Source organism: Carcharhinus amblyrhynchos, chromosome 1 (genome assembly GCF_965287045.1).
Source record: "Carcharhinus amblyrhynchos chromosome 1, sCarAmb.v2.hapA, whole genome shotgun sequence".
Lineage (NCBI taxonomy): Eukaryota > Metazoa > Chordata > Chondrichthyes > Carcharhiniformes > Carcharhinidae > Carcharhinus > Carcharhinus amblyrhynchos.
The window spans coordinates 139,102,847-139,120,521 of NC_137324.1; the positions used below are offsets into that span (position 1 = coordinate 139,102,847).

Below are 17,675 nucleotides of genomic sequence, written 5' to 3' on the forward strand. Positions count from 1 at the left end.
AGCCCCTGAAATCTCCTCCCTTCCTCCCGTAGCAACCTGGGGTGCATCTCATCAGGCCCTGGGGATTAACGCACCCTTATGCCCACCAAGACATCTAATACCTCCTTCTCCTCATTAATCTTAATGTGCCTCTAGAACTTTTCCATTCCATCTGAAATCTCCAGCCAAAATGTCTTTCTCATTGGTGAATACAGATGAGAAACATTAATTTAAGACCTCACACATATACTCTGACTTCACACACTGATTGATCCTTTGCCCCTCTAATGTGCCCCACTCTTTCCCTGATCATCTTCTTGCTCTTAATATACTTAAAAATGCTTTGGAGGTTTCCCTTAATTTTATCTGCTGATGATATTTCGTGGCCACCCTTTGGCTTTCTAATTTATTTTATAAGCTACCCCCTATACTATTTATACCCCTAAAGGGCCTCTCCCATTTTTAGTGCTCTGAACCTAACATATGCTTCCTTTTTTCCTTTATTAAACCCTTGATATCCCTTGACATCCAGGGTCCCTGGTTTTGCCACCCTTGCCCTTCACTCTTCGAGGAAGACATTGGCCATGAACTCTCACAATTTCATTTTTAAAAGATTCCCATTTTCCAAATGGAGATTTACCTGCAAATGCTGCTCCCAGTCTACATATGCCGGATGTATGATATTGACAACAAAAACAAGAAGGCAGATTACTACCTGAATGGATGTAAATTGAGAAAAGGGAGTGTGCAGAGGGACCTGGATGTCCTTGTGCACCAGTGACAGAAGGTAAGAATGCAGGCGCAGCAAACAGCAAAGAAGGCAAATGGGATGTTGGCCTTCATTGCGAGAGATTTCAAGTACAGGAAATATGTTGTTGCAATTATACAGGGCTTTGGTGAAGCCACACCTAGAGTATTGTGTGCAGTTTTGGTCTCCTTTGCTGAGAAGGGATGTTCTTGCTCTTGAGGCAGAGCACTGAAGGTTTACCAGGCCGATTCCGGGGATGGCAGAACTAATATATGAGGAGCGGTTGACTAGGTTAGGACTTTTTTTCGCTGGAGTTCAGACGAATAAGGGGGGATCTCATAGAGATCCTAACAATTCTAACAGGACTAGACAGGGTAGATTCAGGGAGGATATTCCTGATGGTGAGGGAGTCCAGAACCAGGCTCACAGTCCGAGGATTCAGGGTAGGCCATTTAGGACGGAGGTGAGGAGACATTTCTTCATCCAAAGAGTGGTGAGCCACTCTTTATTTATTACCACAGGAAGACGTTGATATCAAAACATTGAATGTACTCAAGAGGCGACAGAATAAAGCAATTGGCGTGAATGGGATCAAAGGTTACGAGGGAAAAGCAGGTTTAGGCAATTGAGTGGACGATCAGCCATGATCGTAATGAGTGGTGGAGCAGGCTCAAAGGGCCAAATGGCCTCCTCCTGCTTCTATCTTCTATCTTTCTAAATTGGCCTTCCCTCAATTCAGACACTAGGAGTGGGATTTTACGGCCTCGCTCATCCCAAAATTGTAAAATCCCACCTGAGGTCAATGTACCTTTCCATGGTCCACCACTTGCTCGCTCTGATTCCTGTGGTAGCCTGGCCAGTAAAATTCAGGCCTTGATTTTTGGATTATCCTTATCCCTTTCCATAATGACTTTGAAACTTATAAAGTTATGGTCACTATCCCCAAAATGTTTGCCCACCAACACTTCAACCACTTTCCCAGCTTCATTCCCTAGGATTGAGAACAGCACTACTCCATCCCAGTAGGACTATCTTTGTATCAGCACAAAAAGCTCTCCTGGATGCATTTGAAGGATTCCACTCCATCTAATCCTTTCACAGTAACTCCTTCCACTCTGTCTAATCCTTTCACAGTAACTTCTTCCACCCTGTTAAATCCTTTCACACAGTTAATATTGGTGAAGTTGAACTCCCTTACTATTATAGAATCATAGAAACCTACAGTGCAGAAGGAGGCCATTCAGCCCATTGAGTCTGCAGCGACAACAATCCAACCTAGGGCCTATCCGCATAACCCCACGTATTTACCCCATTAATACTTCTAACCTACGCATCCTGGGAACTAAGCGGCAATTTAACATGGTCAATGCACCTAACTCCCACATTTTTGGACTGTGCGAGGAAACTGGAGCACCCACAGACATGGGGTGAACATGCAATCTCCACTCAGACAGTGACCCAAGCTGGAACTCAAACCCAGGTCCCTGGGCTGTGAGGCAGCAGTGCTAACCACTGTGCCGCCGTGCCGCCTTATATCTATATCCTTAACCCTCTCACATTGCTGTATGATTTGCCTACATATCTGTGCCTCTGGCTGTTGGGATGCCTGTGGTATAATCCCAGCAAAGTGATCGCCTCTTTTTTAAGTTCTAAGATCCACTATATGGCCTCATTTGAAGAGCCTTCTAAGACATCTTCCCTCATTATTGCAGTGATAGTCTTTTATATCAATAATGCAATGCCCCTCCTCTGTTGCCACTCAATATGTATGCCTCTGTCTGCTGTGCACTATCCAACATGAATGTTGTTGAATAGATAGTTGCTATGAACTCCCTACCTCTACTGTATAAGTATTTCATTGGCTCAATATTGAATTTCACAACTAATTATCCTGAACAACAATTCCTTGGCCTCAATGGGGAGATGTTGGCATTGTGGTAATTTTGCTGGACTAGTAATCTAAAAACCCAGGCTAATGCTCTAGTGGCATAGGGTTCAAATCCCATCATGGCTGGTGGGGGTGGAATTTGAATTCAGTTAATAAATCTGGAATATGAAGTTATCAGTGATTGTGGCATAAACCCATCTGATTTGTTTGTGTCTTTCAGGGCAGGAAATCTGCCATCCTTACGTGAGCTGGTCTATTTGCGACTTCAGACCCACAACAATGTGGTTGACTCTTAACTTCCCTCTGAAATGACCTAGCAAAGTCAGTTCAAGAGCAATTAGAGATGTGTCTTGCCAGCGACGCCAACATCCCATGAAAGAAAAAAAACTCCCTCAGTATGAGCTTCAAAAGACGAGTTTTATTGAATTTCTTTAACTAGTATAATAGAGAATATATGAAAATGCTTACTAACTCTCCAAAACACTCGGCTACATTTAACTTCAATCTCAGACCCTTGGAAACTGTATTTCTTCCACAGTTTGTTGTCCTTGGTGTCGACTCTGCTGGAGTATTGGCTTATTTTTCCAGAGTAAAATGAAGTCTGAGTAATCCTGTTAAAGAAACTGCCCAACAACTTCCAAGCAGCAACCTATGAAAAGCAGAACTATATATCTCAGATATGTGTGAATGATTCTTATTGTAGTTTGAAACTCAGTCAAAATATCAACAACAGAAAGTGTGAAGTAGTTGCCATTTAGCATTGATCTTCATTGGTATGCAGAGAGAGAACAGGCAAAATTGCTGTGAGTTTATTTTCAGTTCAGTTGATTGGTACGAAGACTTAGCATTGTAGCAGTTTCATTGCTATTACAAAAATCCTCAGACTACTGTCTTTAACTCAGACAGTAAAATGAAACCTCATTAACAGTAAGGCAGAAATTCTGCGCCGTTTGTCATTCCTACCAAATTGTCTAATTTAGCCGCCAGTTAACTGTCTATTGGAATCTCCGACATTTACAGACTCTGGGAATTTGGAGAGAGGAATATAAAGGATTTAAAGGGCAGCAGAAGTGATGTTTCTTGCTGTTTATTCTCTGCTGCACACCAGCCACCCCACCCCACCTCCCCTCCACCACAGAACCATCTGCATTTGCTGACAAAGCTGTGAATATAAAAATAGAATTACACCTGGCAGCCCATGCAGTTTGATAAAGAGTGTGCAAACAAGAAAAGTAGTACACAGGTTTACATCCACAAAACGGAGTAATTCAGAGGACTGCAAACAGAGTGAATTAAGACATCTGGCTTTGAAGAGGCATTGAGACTCTGCAGGCCTATAATCAGGGTGAGTAAGTTGCTTCGTGCCACTGTTGCCCTCCAGTGCCAGTGAGAGGGAACACCATTTGCCTGGAGCTAATCAGAAACTGAAAAGTTCAGGGGGTAGCTTTCAAAGTTTATTTTATTAGTGTCACATCTAGGCTTACATTAACACTGCAATTAAGTTACTGAGAAAATCCCCTAGTCGCCACACTCCAGCGCCTGTTCGAGTATACCGAGGGAGAATTTAGCATGGCCAGTGCACCTTAGCAGCATGTCTTTCAGACTGTGGGAGGAAACTGGACGCCTGGAGGGAACGCATGCAGAAGGTGCAGATTCCACACAGATAGTCACCCAAGTCAGGAATCAAACCTGAGTCCCTGGCACTGTGAGGCAGCAGTGCTAACCACTGTGCCACCATGCCAACTCATATTCGCAGCTGCCTATCCAATACAGTTGAAAAACCCAACAAATTCCAGCTATTGGGTTTGGGTTAATGAGACTCTGCCCCAAAATTTCAGGACGATTCCCTCTGCATGGAGGTTAACAAATTTATTTTATTAAATAATTACTTCAAAGATCCAGGTCATTCCCCTTGGCTGGATCCCTGCTCTTCTTCCAGAGGAACCCAACTGCACCCATTTAGCAGATAGAACGTAGAATCATAGAATCCTTATAGTGCAGAAGGAGACCGTTCAGCCCATCAAGTCTGCACCGACAACAATCCCACCCCGGCCCTATCCTCATGACCCCATATATTTACCCTGTTAAGCTTCCTGACACTAAGGGACAATTTAGCATGGTCAATCTGCCTAACCTGCAATTTTTGGAGAGTGAGAGGAAACCGGAGTACCTGGATGAAACGCACGCAGATATGGGGAGAACGTGGAAACTCCACACAGACAGATACCTGAGGCCAGAATGAACCCGGGTCCCTTACAGTGTGAGACAGCAGTGCTTGCCACTGTGCCATCTCACTCTGCATAGTGGCCTCCAGCACAGTGCTAGTACATTGAGCAGAGAGTAACAGTAACTCCACTACCTCCATCCCCAGCACCAAGTACACTGCAACAATTAATGTAAACCCGAAATTACTAAGGAATCTGCAGGCACAAGTGAAAGCCAGTGTCATTTGTACCAACACCTTCAAGCATTTTAATAAAAGTAAAATACTGCAGTTGCCAGATATCTGAAATCAAAACAGAAAATACTGGAAACATTCAGAAGGTCTGACAGTGTGTGGAAAGAGAAACAGAGTTATTGGGCAGAAACTTACCAAAAATTGGCAAGATATCAGGACCTAACTGTAAACCGGCAGAGAAACAGGCAAGTTTTCTCTTTAGATCTTTTGATACTTTGTCAAAAAAAAGGAGGGGTGTGTTTCTTGCTGTCATTTTGAGGGTGGGGTCTAACATGCCAGCAAAGCCTGTTCCATAGAGATTGGCACCACGGAGATTTCAGTGGTACCGTTTCTTCTCCTCCCACCACCACTCCCAAACTGCGATAAACACCTACATTAAAATATATTTAAATGAGGGCTTTGCCCTTGGTTGGTATGAACATCGTGTCGTCACCAGCGAGAGGTGTGGAAAATCACGGAATGTGATCTCTCTAGAGCCAATCGCATTTCTGACTCTGTCCAGGCTTTTCAGCCCCCGTTGCTGTTCTCTGTGCTGGTGAACTCGGGCTGAAAATCGCCCCCAACGTTTCAAGTTGAATAATTGCTTACTCTTTCTCTCTCTGCAGATGCTTCCAGCCTGTCCCAGCACCTTCTGTATTTTATTACCTTCAGTCATTTTACTGTGAAAGTGGTTGTGTTTCTTGAATACTTTTAGGATTTTCCAGGCCAATGGCCATGATGAGCCTGAAGTATTTGCAGCCCATGATATCACTTTTACTGTTGGGTTAGTTGCTTTCTGTTTGTTTTATTCTTTTACAGGTTGTAGGTATCACTGGCTAGGCTAGCATTTGTTGACCATTTCTAAATGCCCTTGAGAAGGTGTTGAGGCCATAAAATTCAGTCAGTGTTATCCTGCTGTCAACTATGCCTCACATTCCAAAACCAGTTTAAAATCTTTAATACTGTCGTCTGATTGTGTTTTCATGCTTTCGTAGGTTTCTATTCATATGAGAACAACAAAGAATTTGTAGATTTGTCAGAAATCCAACATTTGTACTCTTAGGTGTCCCAGATATGTGAAAACACTGCGGTCCTTTCAATTCTTTCCTCCTTTTCAATGTTACTGTATCATTTCCAAAAACACTCAGAAAGATACAATTTCATTGCAATGTTTTTCTATTGTTCCCTTGTAGGAGATCAAATGAAGCTTCTGTTACCAAAATACGAAATGCTTCTACATTGAGATCAACCTTCTCACCATGAATTAAGTTCAACCATGATGGTATTCTTTTCTATTTTTGCACATTTGAAAGACATCATGGTATGAATTTCTTCCAGATTTTAAAAATTGCTAAAATTGGTGCTTAAAGAGAAAATTAGGTGAGGTTTAAAATGAATGAGCCACTTACTCCATGAAATTACCATGCAGACAATGAAAGTTAAAATTTACCCAGGGGTTTCACTGCTGATCGCAATCCAATAATACAGACATATGTGCAGCTGGCTGCTGAAGATGTGACTTTTAAAAGTCTGGTTGGAAGGTAGTTAACCTCATTATAACAATTTCAATTAAAGGCAAAATGAATTGGAAACACGAAGGGGGTTAAAGAACAAAACAAAGTACAGGAACAGGCCCTTCAGCCCTCCAAGCCTGCGCCAATCGTGATGCCTTAATTACACTAAAAAAAACCTTTCTGCCCTTACTCAGTCCAGATCTCTCTGTTCCCTCCCTATTCATGTACCCATCCAGATGCCTCTTAAAGGTTGCTAATGTGCCTACTTCCACCACCATTTCTGGCAGCGCATTCCAGGCACCCGCCAGAAATGAACACTCTGCATGAAAAACTTAGCCCCCACATCTCCCTTAAACTTTCCCCCTCTCACCTTGAAACTGTGCCCCCTTGTAATTGACACTTCCACCCTGGGAAAAAGCTTCTGACTATCCACACTGCCTAGAACATAAAACACGACAGCACAAACAGGCCTTTCAGCCCACAAGTTGTGCTGATCATACCCCTACCTACTAGGCCTATCTATAACCCTCAATCCCATTAAATCCCATGTACTCATCCAGAAGTTTCTTAAAAGACCCCAACGAGTTCGCCTCCACCACCACCGACGGCAGCCGATTCCACTCATCCACCACCCTCTGAGTGAATTACTCCTACTCTCTCATAATTTTGTAGACCTCTATTAGTCTCTCCTCAGCCTCCTTTCCAGAGAAAACAATCATAGTTTATTCAACCTCCCCTCACAGCCAACACCCTCAAGACCAGGCAACATCATGGTGAACCGATTTAGCACCCTCTCCAAACCTCCCACATCCTTCTGGTAGTGTGGCAACTGGAACTGCATGCAATACTCCAAATGTGGTCTAACCAAAGTTTATATAGCTGCAGCATGATTTCCCAACTCTTGTAATCAGTGCCCCAACTGATGAAGGAAAGCATGCCATATGCTTTCATTAATCACCTTGGCCATCTACGTTGCCACTTTTAGAGAACTGTAGACCTGCACGCCCAGATCTATCTGTATGTTAATGTTCCAAATGTTCCATTTACAGTACATAAATTTAATCTTCTAAAATGCATTACTTCTCATTTGTCAGATTAAACTCCATTTGCTGTTTTAATGCCCAAATCTCCAATCTATCTATATCCTGTTGTATCCTCTGACTATCCCCAGCATTATCAGCAACTCCACCAATCTTTGTGTCATCTGCAAACTTACTAATGAGAACACCTAAGTTTTTCTCCAGATGATTTATATATACTACAACCAACAGAGGTCCCAGCACTGATTCCTGCAGAACACCACTGGCTACAGACCTCCATTCTGAAAAACACTGCTGCTCTCTGTCTTCTATGACCAAGCCAGTTCTGTATCCATCTAGCCAGCCCACTCCAAATCCCATGTGATTTTAGTTTTTGTACCAGTCTGCCATGTGGGACCTTGTCAAACACCTTACTAAATGTCACCTCTTCAAAAAGCTCAATCAAATTCGTGAGACATGAGCTTCCCCATACAAAACCATGCTGCCTGTCACTAAATAATCCATTTTCTTCCAAATGTGCATATATCCTGTCCCCCAGTATCTTCTTCAAAAGTTTCTTGACATCAGGCTGACCAGCCTATAATTTCCTAGATTATTGCTGCTTCCTTTCTTAAACAAGGGAACAACATTGGCTATTCTCCAGTCCTCTGGAACCTTGCCTGTGGTCAAAGAGGATGTGAAGATATCTGTTAGGGCCCTAGCTATTTCGCTCCTTGGGTCGCACAATAACCTAGGATAAATCCCATCTGGCCCTGGGGACTTGTCTATCTTAACACAATTAGGATACCCAACACTTCCACCTTCGATATATTGACACTCTATAGAGCATTCACACACCTATCCCTGACCTCAACATCCGTCATGCCCTTCCCCTTGGTGAATACCAATAGAAACTATGCATTCAGGATCTCACCCACTTCCTGTGGCTCCACGCGTAACTTCCTTCCATTGTCCTTGAATGGGCCTACTCTTTTTCTTGCTACCCTCTTGCTCCCAATATATGCATAACAAGCCTTGGGATTCTCCTTGACCCTGTTTGCTAAAGACTTTTCATAGCCCTTTTGGCCCTTTTAATTCCATGTTTATGTTCCTTCCTACTTTCACTATGCTTCTCAAGGGCTTAGTCAGTTTTTAGATGCCGAGAACTATCGTATTGTTGTGCCTGCCGCACAGTCTGTTTTAATCCTTATACAGTGGACAAATAACTGCGAGTAGATGTCTTGTTAGTACAACCATTTTTTATTTAAGACACACAATCAATAATCACCTTTCCAACCAACAATAAGTTATCTTACAGAAAATACTAGCGTTCAAGTCCAATACAAGACCTTGACTTTTGGGCGCCGTACTTACGCAAGGATATTTTGGCCTTGGAGGGAGTGCAGAGGAGGTTTACTAGGCGGATGCCGGAGTTGAGGGGGTTGAGCTATGAGGAGAGGCTGAGTAAACTAGGCTTGTACTCGTTAGAGTTTAGAAGAATGAGGGGAGATCTCATTGAGACGTATAATATGATGAATGGGATGGATAGGATAGAGGTGGAGAGACTCTTCCCGCTCAGAAAGGATAATAGGACTAGGGGGCACAGCCTCAAGATAAAGGGGGGGCGGTTTAGAACGGAGTTGAGGAGGAACTTCTTCACTCAAAGGGTGGTGAATCTCTGGAATTCTCTGCCCGTTGAAGTGGTGGAGGCTGCCTCGCTAAATATTTTTAAGACGCGGGTTGATGGGTTTTTGATAAGAGAGGGGATTAAGGGTTATGGGGAGAGGGCGGGAATGTGGAACTGAGCCACGACAGATCAGCCATGATCTTATTGAATGGCGGGGCAGGCTCGAGGGGCTCGATGGCCTACTCCTGCTCCTATTTCTTATGTTCTTATGTTCTTAACTTTGCGTGACAAATACCCAAGCAGATATTGGTCTTTATCTGTGAGCTGGGCTTGGTCATCCTTTGCGTAGTCTGGTCCTTTGGTCTGGTCTAGCACTCTGGCTCTGTTCTTCCTTCCTTCTCGGGTGTGGTGGCTCTCCTTGTGCTGGTTATCGCTGGTGATGGTCACCGGTGTTGTAGCTCGTTCATAGGTTCAGAGAGAGAGAGATTCTTGGGTTGCGCGGCATCCTTTATACACCGTTGGGCTTTGCGCTCTTTTTGGCCATTGCCAATCAATTGATCAGGACTTGATCACCCTGATCGATAAAGTCCAATCAGGTGCTGCCACATCAATCTCTGGGTGTGTTCCCAGTGGCCATGTCTGCAGGTGCTGGGGGCACGTAGGGTTCACGCCTCCCTCCTAAGTAAGAGGTTACGGTGTCCTTACGTCTGGTAATCAACCTAGTTTGGCCAGAAAGTCTCTTTTGTCCTGGAGATGACCCATATCCTGTGTATTCACCTGCCTGTGTTGCAGCCTGTTTATCTCGGTCTTTTAGGCTGCAGCCTGTCGTTTTAGTTCTTGCTCAATTGTCCCAGAGTGCTTTACAAATCGTCATTCTATATGGCCCATTTGGCCACAGTGCCCCCTTTGATCCTGAATGCAAAGCATGATGAGTCACAAATTCAGGACCAGTACCTGTCAGGAATTCCCCAGTCCCTCAACAGTCAAGCAAGGCCCAGGCATTGGCATGCACGGTAATAATACATTCCTACAATACATTCCAGAAGCTACAGACAATAGCCCTCTACAGCTACAAACAACCACATATTCTAAACGCCGTTATTACAATAAGCTAATTACCCACAAATACAGGCAATCAGATATTCCAAACACCATTATTACAATAAAGTAATTATAAAGCAACATTCAAGCAAACATTAGAATAAAATATTCTCAGATCTGAGGCACATTTTGGTAGTAGAATTTCCAACAGCTGATTAGTACAAATCGCAAAATGGCAGGCTTCCTGTAAACATTGCTCTACTGAACTAAAGGGGACCATGTTTCAAGGGCGGACCCTATGTTCTGCCTCCGGGTGATCTTCTTTTTCCATGAATTGAACAGTGAGGATGATTAGATATACCAGGGTGAACAAAATCAGTAGTACAGCCAGGTGTGACATTAAGTGAACAAATGGGTGGATTTGGATGTTTGAGCCCCAGTTCCAAAGGTCATCCCCCCAAGAGGTGACTTGAATTTCTTTAATGCTCCTTTTCTTCTCTTGGGTCTGCTGTATTACTTTGGTGAAGGTTCTGTGGGCTGTAGCCAATTTTGCCCGAATCAGGTTCAATTCCTCTGGCAGGAGTTTTAGGCTTGTGTCATATTTCTCATGGTACTCCCCTCGAGTCTGTCAGAGCTCGTCAGCAGCATTCAAATTTACCCTCTCCCTCTTACGAATGTCTAATAGTTGAATGAGGCCCACCCTGGCTGTTATGTCTGGTTTGATACAGAATGTAGTGTTAGTAATGTTACAATGTGTTGTGCCATGCTGATATTGTTTCAGAGAGGTGATGAGACTGTATCTCCCTGCTCCCTTGTAAGCGACCCGAGTTATGTCTGTGTCCAGGCTACAAGCTTCTACTGAGCAATTTAGGCTAGTGTTTGTTCTGAAGCCACACAGTGCATGCTCATTTAAGTAAACTGGGTACGGGCATGCAATTATTTTGTCAGTTTACTGACATCTGTCCAGAATAGTGTCTATGAGCCTCTCTTCTTTTTTCACTGCGTATGGTAAAGTGCCATCGTGCCCTATCCAGATATCCTCATGGATAATGCCTATATTTTCCATTTCAAAGACCCACAGTCCAACCTGGTCATCAGTGATTATGGGAAGCTCTAATATCATTCCCGGGGCTTTCCCTGGAGTCCCTTTGCGGTCGTCATTGAACCAGGCTTTGGTCAACTGTTGCATCTGGCAGCCAGATAGTTCATAAATAAGCGTTCCATCTGTTCGTCACTAATCCAAGATGGAACCTGTCCACTGTGTACCTTCTCTAGGCTTTCCCTTAGCTGTTCTATCATCCACTGTCCATATGTACTACATAAAGTCCGGTCCTGTTGTCGATCATCATCCTCTGATTTTTCCCTGATAATTTGATTGATTGTTTTGACGTGTCCTTCAAATACAGCTACCATGTGGCTGCTGGCTGCGTTCTCAGTCTGTTCCCCTTTAACATTGTGCTGATTGTCTTCATTGATAGAACTTGGTGTCTGTTTAACCTGTTGGCTCAGAACTCTAAGTTTATTGTCCAGGTCAGCTAAATCAAGGGTGCTGATGGTTGCTACCTCAGCCCTGTATGCTGTGGCTGTAGTAAAAATTCTGACAACACCAGGTTTAAGTCCAACCGATTTATTTGATAGTAGACTCACTAGCTTTCAGGGTTAGTCCCTTCGTCAGGTGAATGAAGAGTTCTGGCCTCAGACAGAGCATATAAAGCACAGATAGTTTACAGGTCTGTCTGAGGCCAGAACTCTCCATTCACCTGACGAAGGGACTAACCCTGAAAGCTAGTGAGTGTACTATCAAATAAATTGGTTGGACTTAAACCTGGTGTTGTCAGATTTTTTACTGTGTTTACCACAGTCCAACGCCGGCATATCCACATCATGCTGTGGCTATGTCATTGACTAACTCCCTCCTGGATCTTTCCTGTCTTTCATCCATTCCTACCATCTGTCCTAACAGTCTGCGAGTTAAGTGGAGGTATAATCTCTTAAACTGGGGACAGCACCACTCTGGCAGTTGGCTCCCAGCTATATCCCCCACTACAGGTACCAATTTGTGGTGAATATTGTCATACAAGGTTTTCCTTGTGTGCTTTAGTATCAATCCATTCTGTGGTTTAGGGATGGCTTCAGGACAAATCGAGTGGGATGGGTTTGGGGTTGGCTTTGGCCCTGTTCTTATTTCGTACAATGCAAAGATCCCCTCTATGAGTGTCCCGGGGCACCGCTGCCAAGCTTTAATCCTTTTTCTGGGCCGTTGGCCAGACATCCAATTTCAGGGCACTCATTATTTGAAAATCCTCATCAATCCTCCTCTATGTTGACACTCAGATAACATTCAATTGAACTGCCGTTTGGTTTTCTGTATACCAGCCACTGGTTGTTACACCCAAACATTATAGTCTTCTCGGGGTGTATGCATAACACATCCTCCTCACATTCCCTTGCATCAGGTGGGGCAAACCATAAATAACTTGGATACCACAAGTTCATCTTGCTTGGAACGTCCTGTGTATTTATCCTGATGATGAGTCCGATGAAGTAGATCATAGGTTCTGTCGTCGTCCGTCACTGTCCTGAGGAGATCAGTGTAATTTCTGCTGTTACCGCATCTAATGTTTAATGTATACACATATATTTAAAGTGTCCATGCCCCCCTTTTTTTTTTGAACCCTTATTTGAGAGTGGTGTGGCCAGTAGGACCCGGATATCCCAAGTGTCGCTTGCATGTTGTAGTTATTTTTATTCTAATTGTGGAGCACTATGGAGCAATTTTTGTTCAGATCGATGATTTGACGAGTCATGGGGTTGTCAGAAAAGTGTTTATTTTAACTGGCCAGCAAAATCAAGGTGGCTGGTTTTAGCCTAGCAGCAGTCACCATTAACTATAGAGATTCGAACAGCACTGGAGTCGGTCTGTAATGACCTGAAGAAGTGTCTTCTGTAAACGTGTTGGAGTTTGACAGCAGGCCGTAGGTAAAATTTAGCACAAGTGCCTCTAAGAATTGAAAATGTGTCTCTTTAACATTAGGGGTAAAGAGGTGGCCCTTCTATCATTAGAACACTGGAAATAAAATTCTCAATGTCATTTGGAACGCAGAGCTGCTGCATATTGTACCAGGTTTTTGCACTGTAAGAGTTTTGTTTATTTTATTTCCTGTTGAGAATGTAGCTCAGTCGCCTTGGAGATGTTAAAGTTTAGCGCAGTTGCCTTAATGATGTTAAAATTTAGCACAGCTGCCTCAAAGATTTTAAAATGTAGCATAGCTGCCTCAAAATTTTAAAATGAAGCATAGCTGCCTCAAAGATGTGTATAATTTGCTCAATGTTGTCTTAACTGGAGAAAACTGGTGAAAGAGTTGACGCCGGATTATATAAGTAACCTGGTTAATCATGCTAGTATACAACCACTTGTAGACTGGTGCTTCCATCAGAGATTCTTGTACCTTGCATTGGTCTGTACTGTATGCTGAATTTCATCATTTGGAGCACCTTAGATTCCTTCATTCAGCATTTTTGTTAGCCAATTGCCCAACAGAGACTCATCTTCTGAATCATTTGTCTCATGGGGCTCTATCATTATCTCCTCACCCGGTTTCCATACCCGTGTCTGTTTGTTGGACTACAACTACGTTGGAGTCTGCGTTTGAATCCAGGTCCTTTGTCCTTGTGTCCCAGTATAATTCATCTATGTGTCTGGTCTCTTATCCAAGTGGGGAATCCATCGGTCCCCATCAAAATAACCCGGTGTTGTTTAGTCAGGGCCTCACTGTTGGATCTGGGGCTGTTTAGGCTTATGTTTATGGGAGAATCTATAATGTTGCGATATCTGGCGAGTCGCACCAGTCCTCTAGGGTGCACGAGTCTCCTGTTATGTCTAGTTCAATCAGTACGCCTATGGGCACTTCAGGTGTGGACGAGGCCCTGGGCTGTGGTGTGGCAGGGATAAGGGTCTGGTCTGAAAGTCGATGAGGTGTCCGAGGAAATATATTTCCTGGGTGGGGCCATTCCAGTCACCTAGTGTCATCCTCCCCTAAATCTAATCAGAAATGGTGGATTATTCTGAGTCCCGTAAGCTTACCGTTGACTTAGGTGGAACCAACCAGTTTTCCCGTTGATGATTAGGACTTTATATGCTGAGGGGCTTATTTTGTTGGTGATGGTGTGCGGACTTGCAAATCTCGGGGACAAGAAAGAACTGGGGTTGTGGAGGGAAATTATCACCTGCTGGCCAACTGTATATTCTACCTTTTATCGAAATATGCCTTGCTCTGTTTCTTTTTAACTCCTAATCGGACAGCCGCGGCTAACTGGATTGCTTTAATGTTTTTGGTTATCTGCTGGATGGCTTTCTCGTGGGTGAGCACTGTGATAGCAGGCATAGTTAAATCAAATCCCAATAAACATTCAGCTCCTCTCATAGGTCAGCCAGTCATTAATATGTTGGGGGGTGAATCCAGTAGAACTGGAAACAGTGTTACATACCATCATGAAGGCTAAGGGAAGCACTGTCTCCCATGTTGTGTTGTTTCGCTGCACTGTCTTTCTACTGATCCCTTTTAGCGTTCGGTTTATGTGCTCTACGATTTCATTGGATTGTGGATAGTAGGTGAAGTGGAATTTATGCTTGATACCAAACATAGCCATAACATTCTGCATCACCCACCTGGTGAAATGTGTCCCTTGGTTGGACTCTATGCTGCGGGGAAGACCCCATCGTGTAAACACCAGCTGGGCTAATATCCTTGTGGTGGCCTTAGCTGTGTTGGATCTAATGGGGAATGCCTTGACCCATTTGGTGAAAGTGTCTATTATTATCAGGGCGTATTTAAATCCATTCCTACATGGCAGCAGTGGGCTGATATAATCAATTTGGAGATTTGTCCAGGGGCCTTCTACTGGGTGTGTGCGTCTTAACTCTGCTTTTCTGGCATACCAATCAGGGTTGTTCTGGGCACAAATTAAACAATTGTCGATATAATGGGTAACGTCATCGTGCAGTTCGGGCCACCAACATAATTCTTTTAATCACTCAGTTGTTGTCTCTATGCCCTGATGGCCATGTCTGTCAGGGTACTGGTAGATGAGCTGACTTCTGTCCTGGGTAGGGACTACATACATGCCTGCCTTTAATATCAAACCATCCTAAATCTGTATTTTGTCTTTCCATTTCTCATATGGTAGACTCTGTCTAAAATTTGTTTTAGGGAACTGTTAGTGCTCTGCGCCTGGACCAGGTCGGCTTTATTAGTTTGGCAAATGGTCACAGTGTTTACTCGCTCTCCCATAGTTGGCTGCCAAAACTGTCCCGTCTGAGCACCGGCCTCGGCTACTGCATCAGCCTTACAGTTACCAGATAGGGAGGTGCTGTGGTGGCTTCTAACCTTAATAATCTCATATGTGCGCCCTTTGGTGGCTTGCAGAACGTATTTTAATAAGGGGCTGACAGTAGGGGCCTTCCATCCACAGATACAAAGCCTCTGGCTTCCCAAAACGGTAGGAACTCAGTCAGGCTGTTGTACATGAACATACTATCGGAGTGTATGTTGGCAGGGGTTGGAAATAGGTCTGGGTGGCTCACTATGTATGCGACTGCTGCTAGTTCGGCAGCTTGAGCGCTCAAATGGCTGGGTAGTTTGAGGGCGAGTTCTATTAGTGGCAGTTCCTGTTGATTTTCTCCATAAATGCCACATTCTGTGATTCTGGTCCCATCCTCTATGGTGGATGAACCGTCTACATAAAGTCTCATGGCTGAGTCTGTCCGTTGAGTGGCTGCTTGTTTTGTCCCTGATTGTCTCTCCTGTTGTTCTGGGATAAATGGACCTATGGGGTCCTTTGTGGCTATAACCTGACACTCATGCGGATCTCCCCCATAATTTAAATTAGCTGCCAAGGAGATGGACACTTCGGTTCGCTTTACAGTGATGTCCCTACCCTGTAGTAGTAGTATCCAAGGGACAGAGTGGACCTGGCTTACTGAGCCATCTTTAAGGTGGCCATCTAGCTGAAGCTGGATTGCGTTGTGTTCAGTGAGAACGGTTATTGGGTTCAGTCCGGTGATACAGGCGAAATGCTGCACGGTCCAGAATACAGCGAGCAGATGTCGTTCACACCCAGAGAAGCCTTGTTCGACTGGGTCTGATACTCATGAGGCATAGGCTACTGGGCCTGGTCTACCATGTCTTTCTTGTAATAATACTGCTGAAAGTATGTGGTCACTGGCTGCAATTTCTATGGCATATAGTAGATCTGGGTCAAGGACTAGTAAGGCTGGCACTGTGGCGAGGCCGCGCTTTAAATCGGTTACTGCCATTGTACGCTGCTCAGTCCACTTCCAGGTTGTGTTTTTCTTTAGCAATTCGGAAAGTGGGGCTGCCTTGGTGGCGAAGCCATCTATACGGTTCCGACAGTATCCTACTAGACCTAGGAAAGATCGGAGGGCACTCACATCTCGGGGCAGTGGAAGGTGCACTATGGAGTCTATCCTTTTCTGTTCAATTTCCCTCTTCCCATGGGTAATCACTGTACCTAGGTATATAACCTTGGGTTGCAAAATCTGGGCCTTTTTCGGGTTGACTTTGCAGCCTAATGAGTGGAGCAATGTGAGTAATTCATCCAGCAATGTTATATGCACCTCTTCAGTGTTAATCTGTACAATAAACCGTCTACATATTAGATCAAGCACTTGGGTTGGGAAAACTTTTCTAATCCAGTAGCTAGTTGCCTCTGAAAGATAGACAGGGAATTATGGAAACTCTGTGGTAGACAAATCCAAGTGTATTGCTGTCCTTGGAAGGTAAAGACAAACTTGTAATGGCAAGAACAATTTAAAGGGATTGATCAGAAGTCGTTACTAATATCTAGTACCGTGAAAAACTGCCTGGGCTCCCTGTCTCATCATGTTGACGGGACTTGTGGCTACTGTGGGGACCGTGAGTGGGATAACCTTATTTAATCCCCAGTAGTAGACTGTTAACCTCCATCTACCTTCTTCACAGGTCATATCAGCGCATTATTTGTGGATGCCACTCATCTCAACACCCCCTGCTGTAATAGACTCCCTCCCTCTGCCTGTCTGGGGAAACTGTATTGTCTCTGTAGTTTCAGATCCAGCCCCTAAATTAGAACCTCCCCAGTATCTGGCCACAATCATGCTTATGCCGTGCAAACACCCCATTGTTTCTTTGAAGCACCTCCCTGATGGCTGGATCACTGCCTCACCATTAACTAGGGGTCTCCCTACACTATCCCACCTGGTGCTGCAGACCCAGGTTGGGGAGGCTGGGCACTGTCAATCTAGGGTTCCATAGGCAGGGACAGTTGGATACAGTGATGGGCTCATACTTACGGTATGCGTGGGTTAACCAGGACCTTCCATCGTTGGTGGGCAGTGTTCTCTCTCATATCTAGGAGCTGCCC

General features: G+C 44.2%; 1 protein-coding gene across 5 annotated transcripts in view; it reads left to right on the forward strand.

The window, feature by feature from the left end:
* LOC145345507 (E3 ubiquitin-protein ligase MARCHF1-like) overlaps nucleotides 1–17,675 on the forward strand; it is a 361,092-nt gene that overhangs the window by 121,273 nt on the left and 222,144 nt on the right. The window contains exon 1 of one of the 5 annotated variants that reach the window (XM_080193359.1): nucleotides 6,249–6,334. The exons of the other annotated variants lie outside the window; for them this stretch is intronic. Coding sequence (XP_080049485.1) covers nucleotides 6,329–6,334 — 6 coding nt within the window. The 5' untranslated portion in view covers nucleotides 6,249–6,328. Of the gene's footprint in view, nucleotides 1–6,248; nucleotides 6,335–17,675 lie in introns of those variants that run through there. 5 annotated transcript variants of the gene reach the window in all.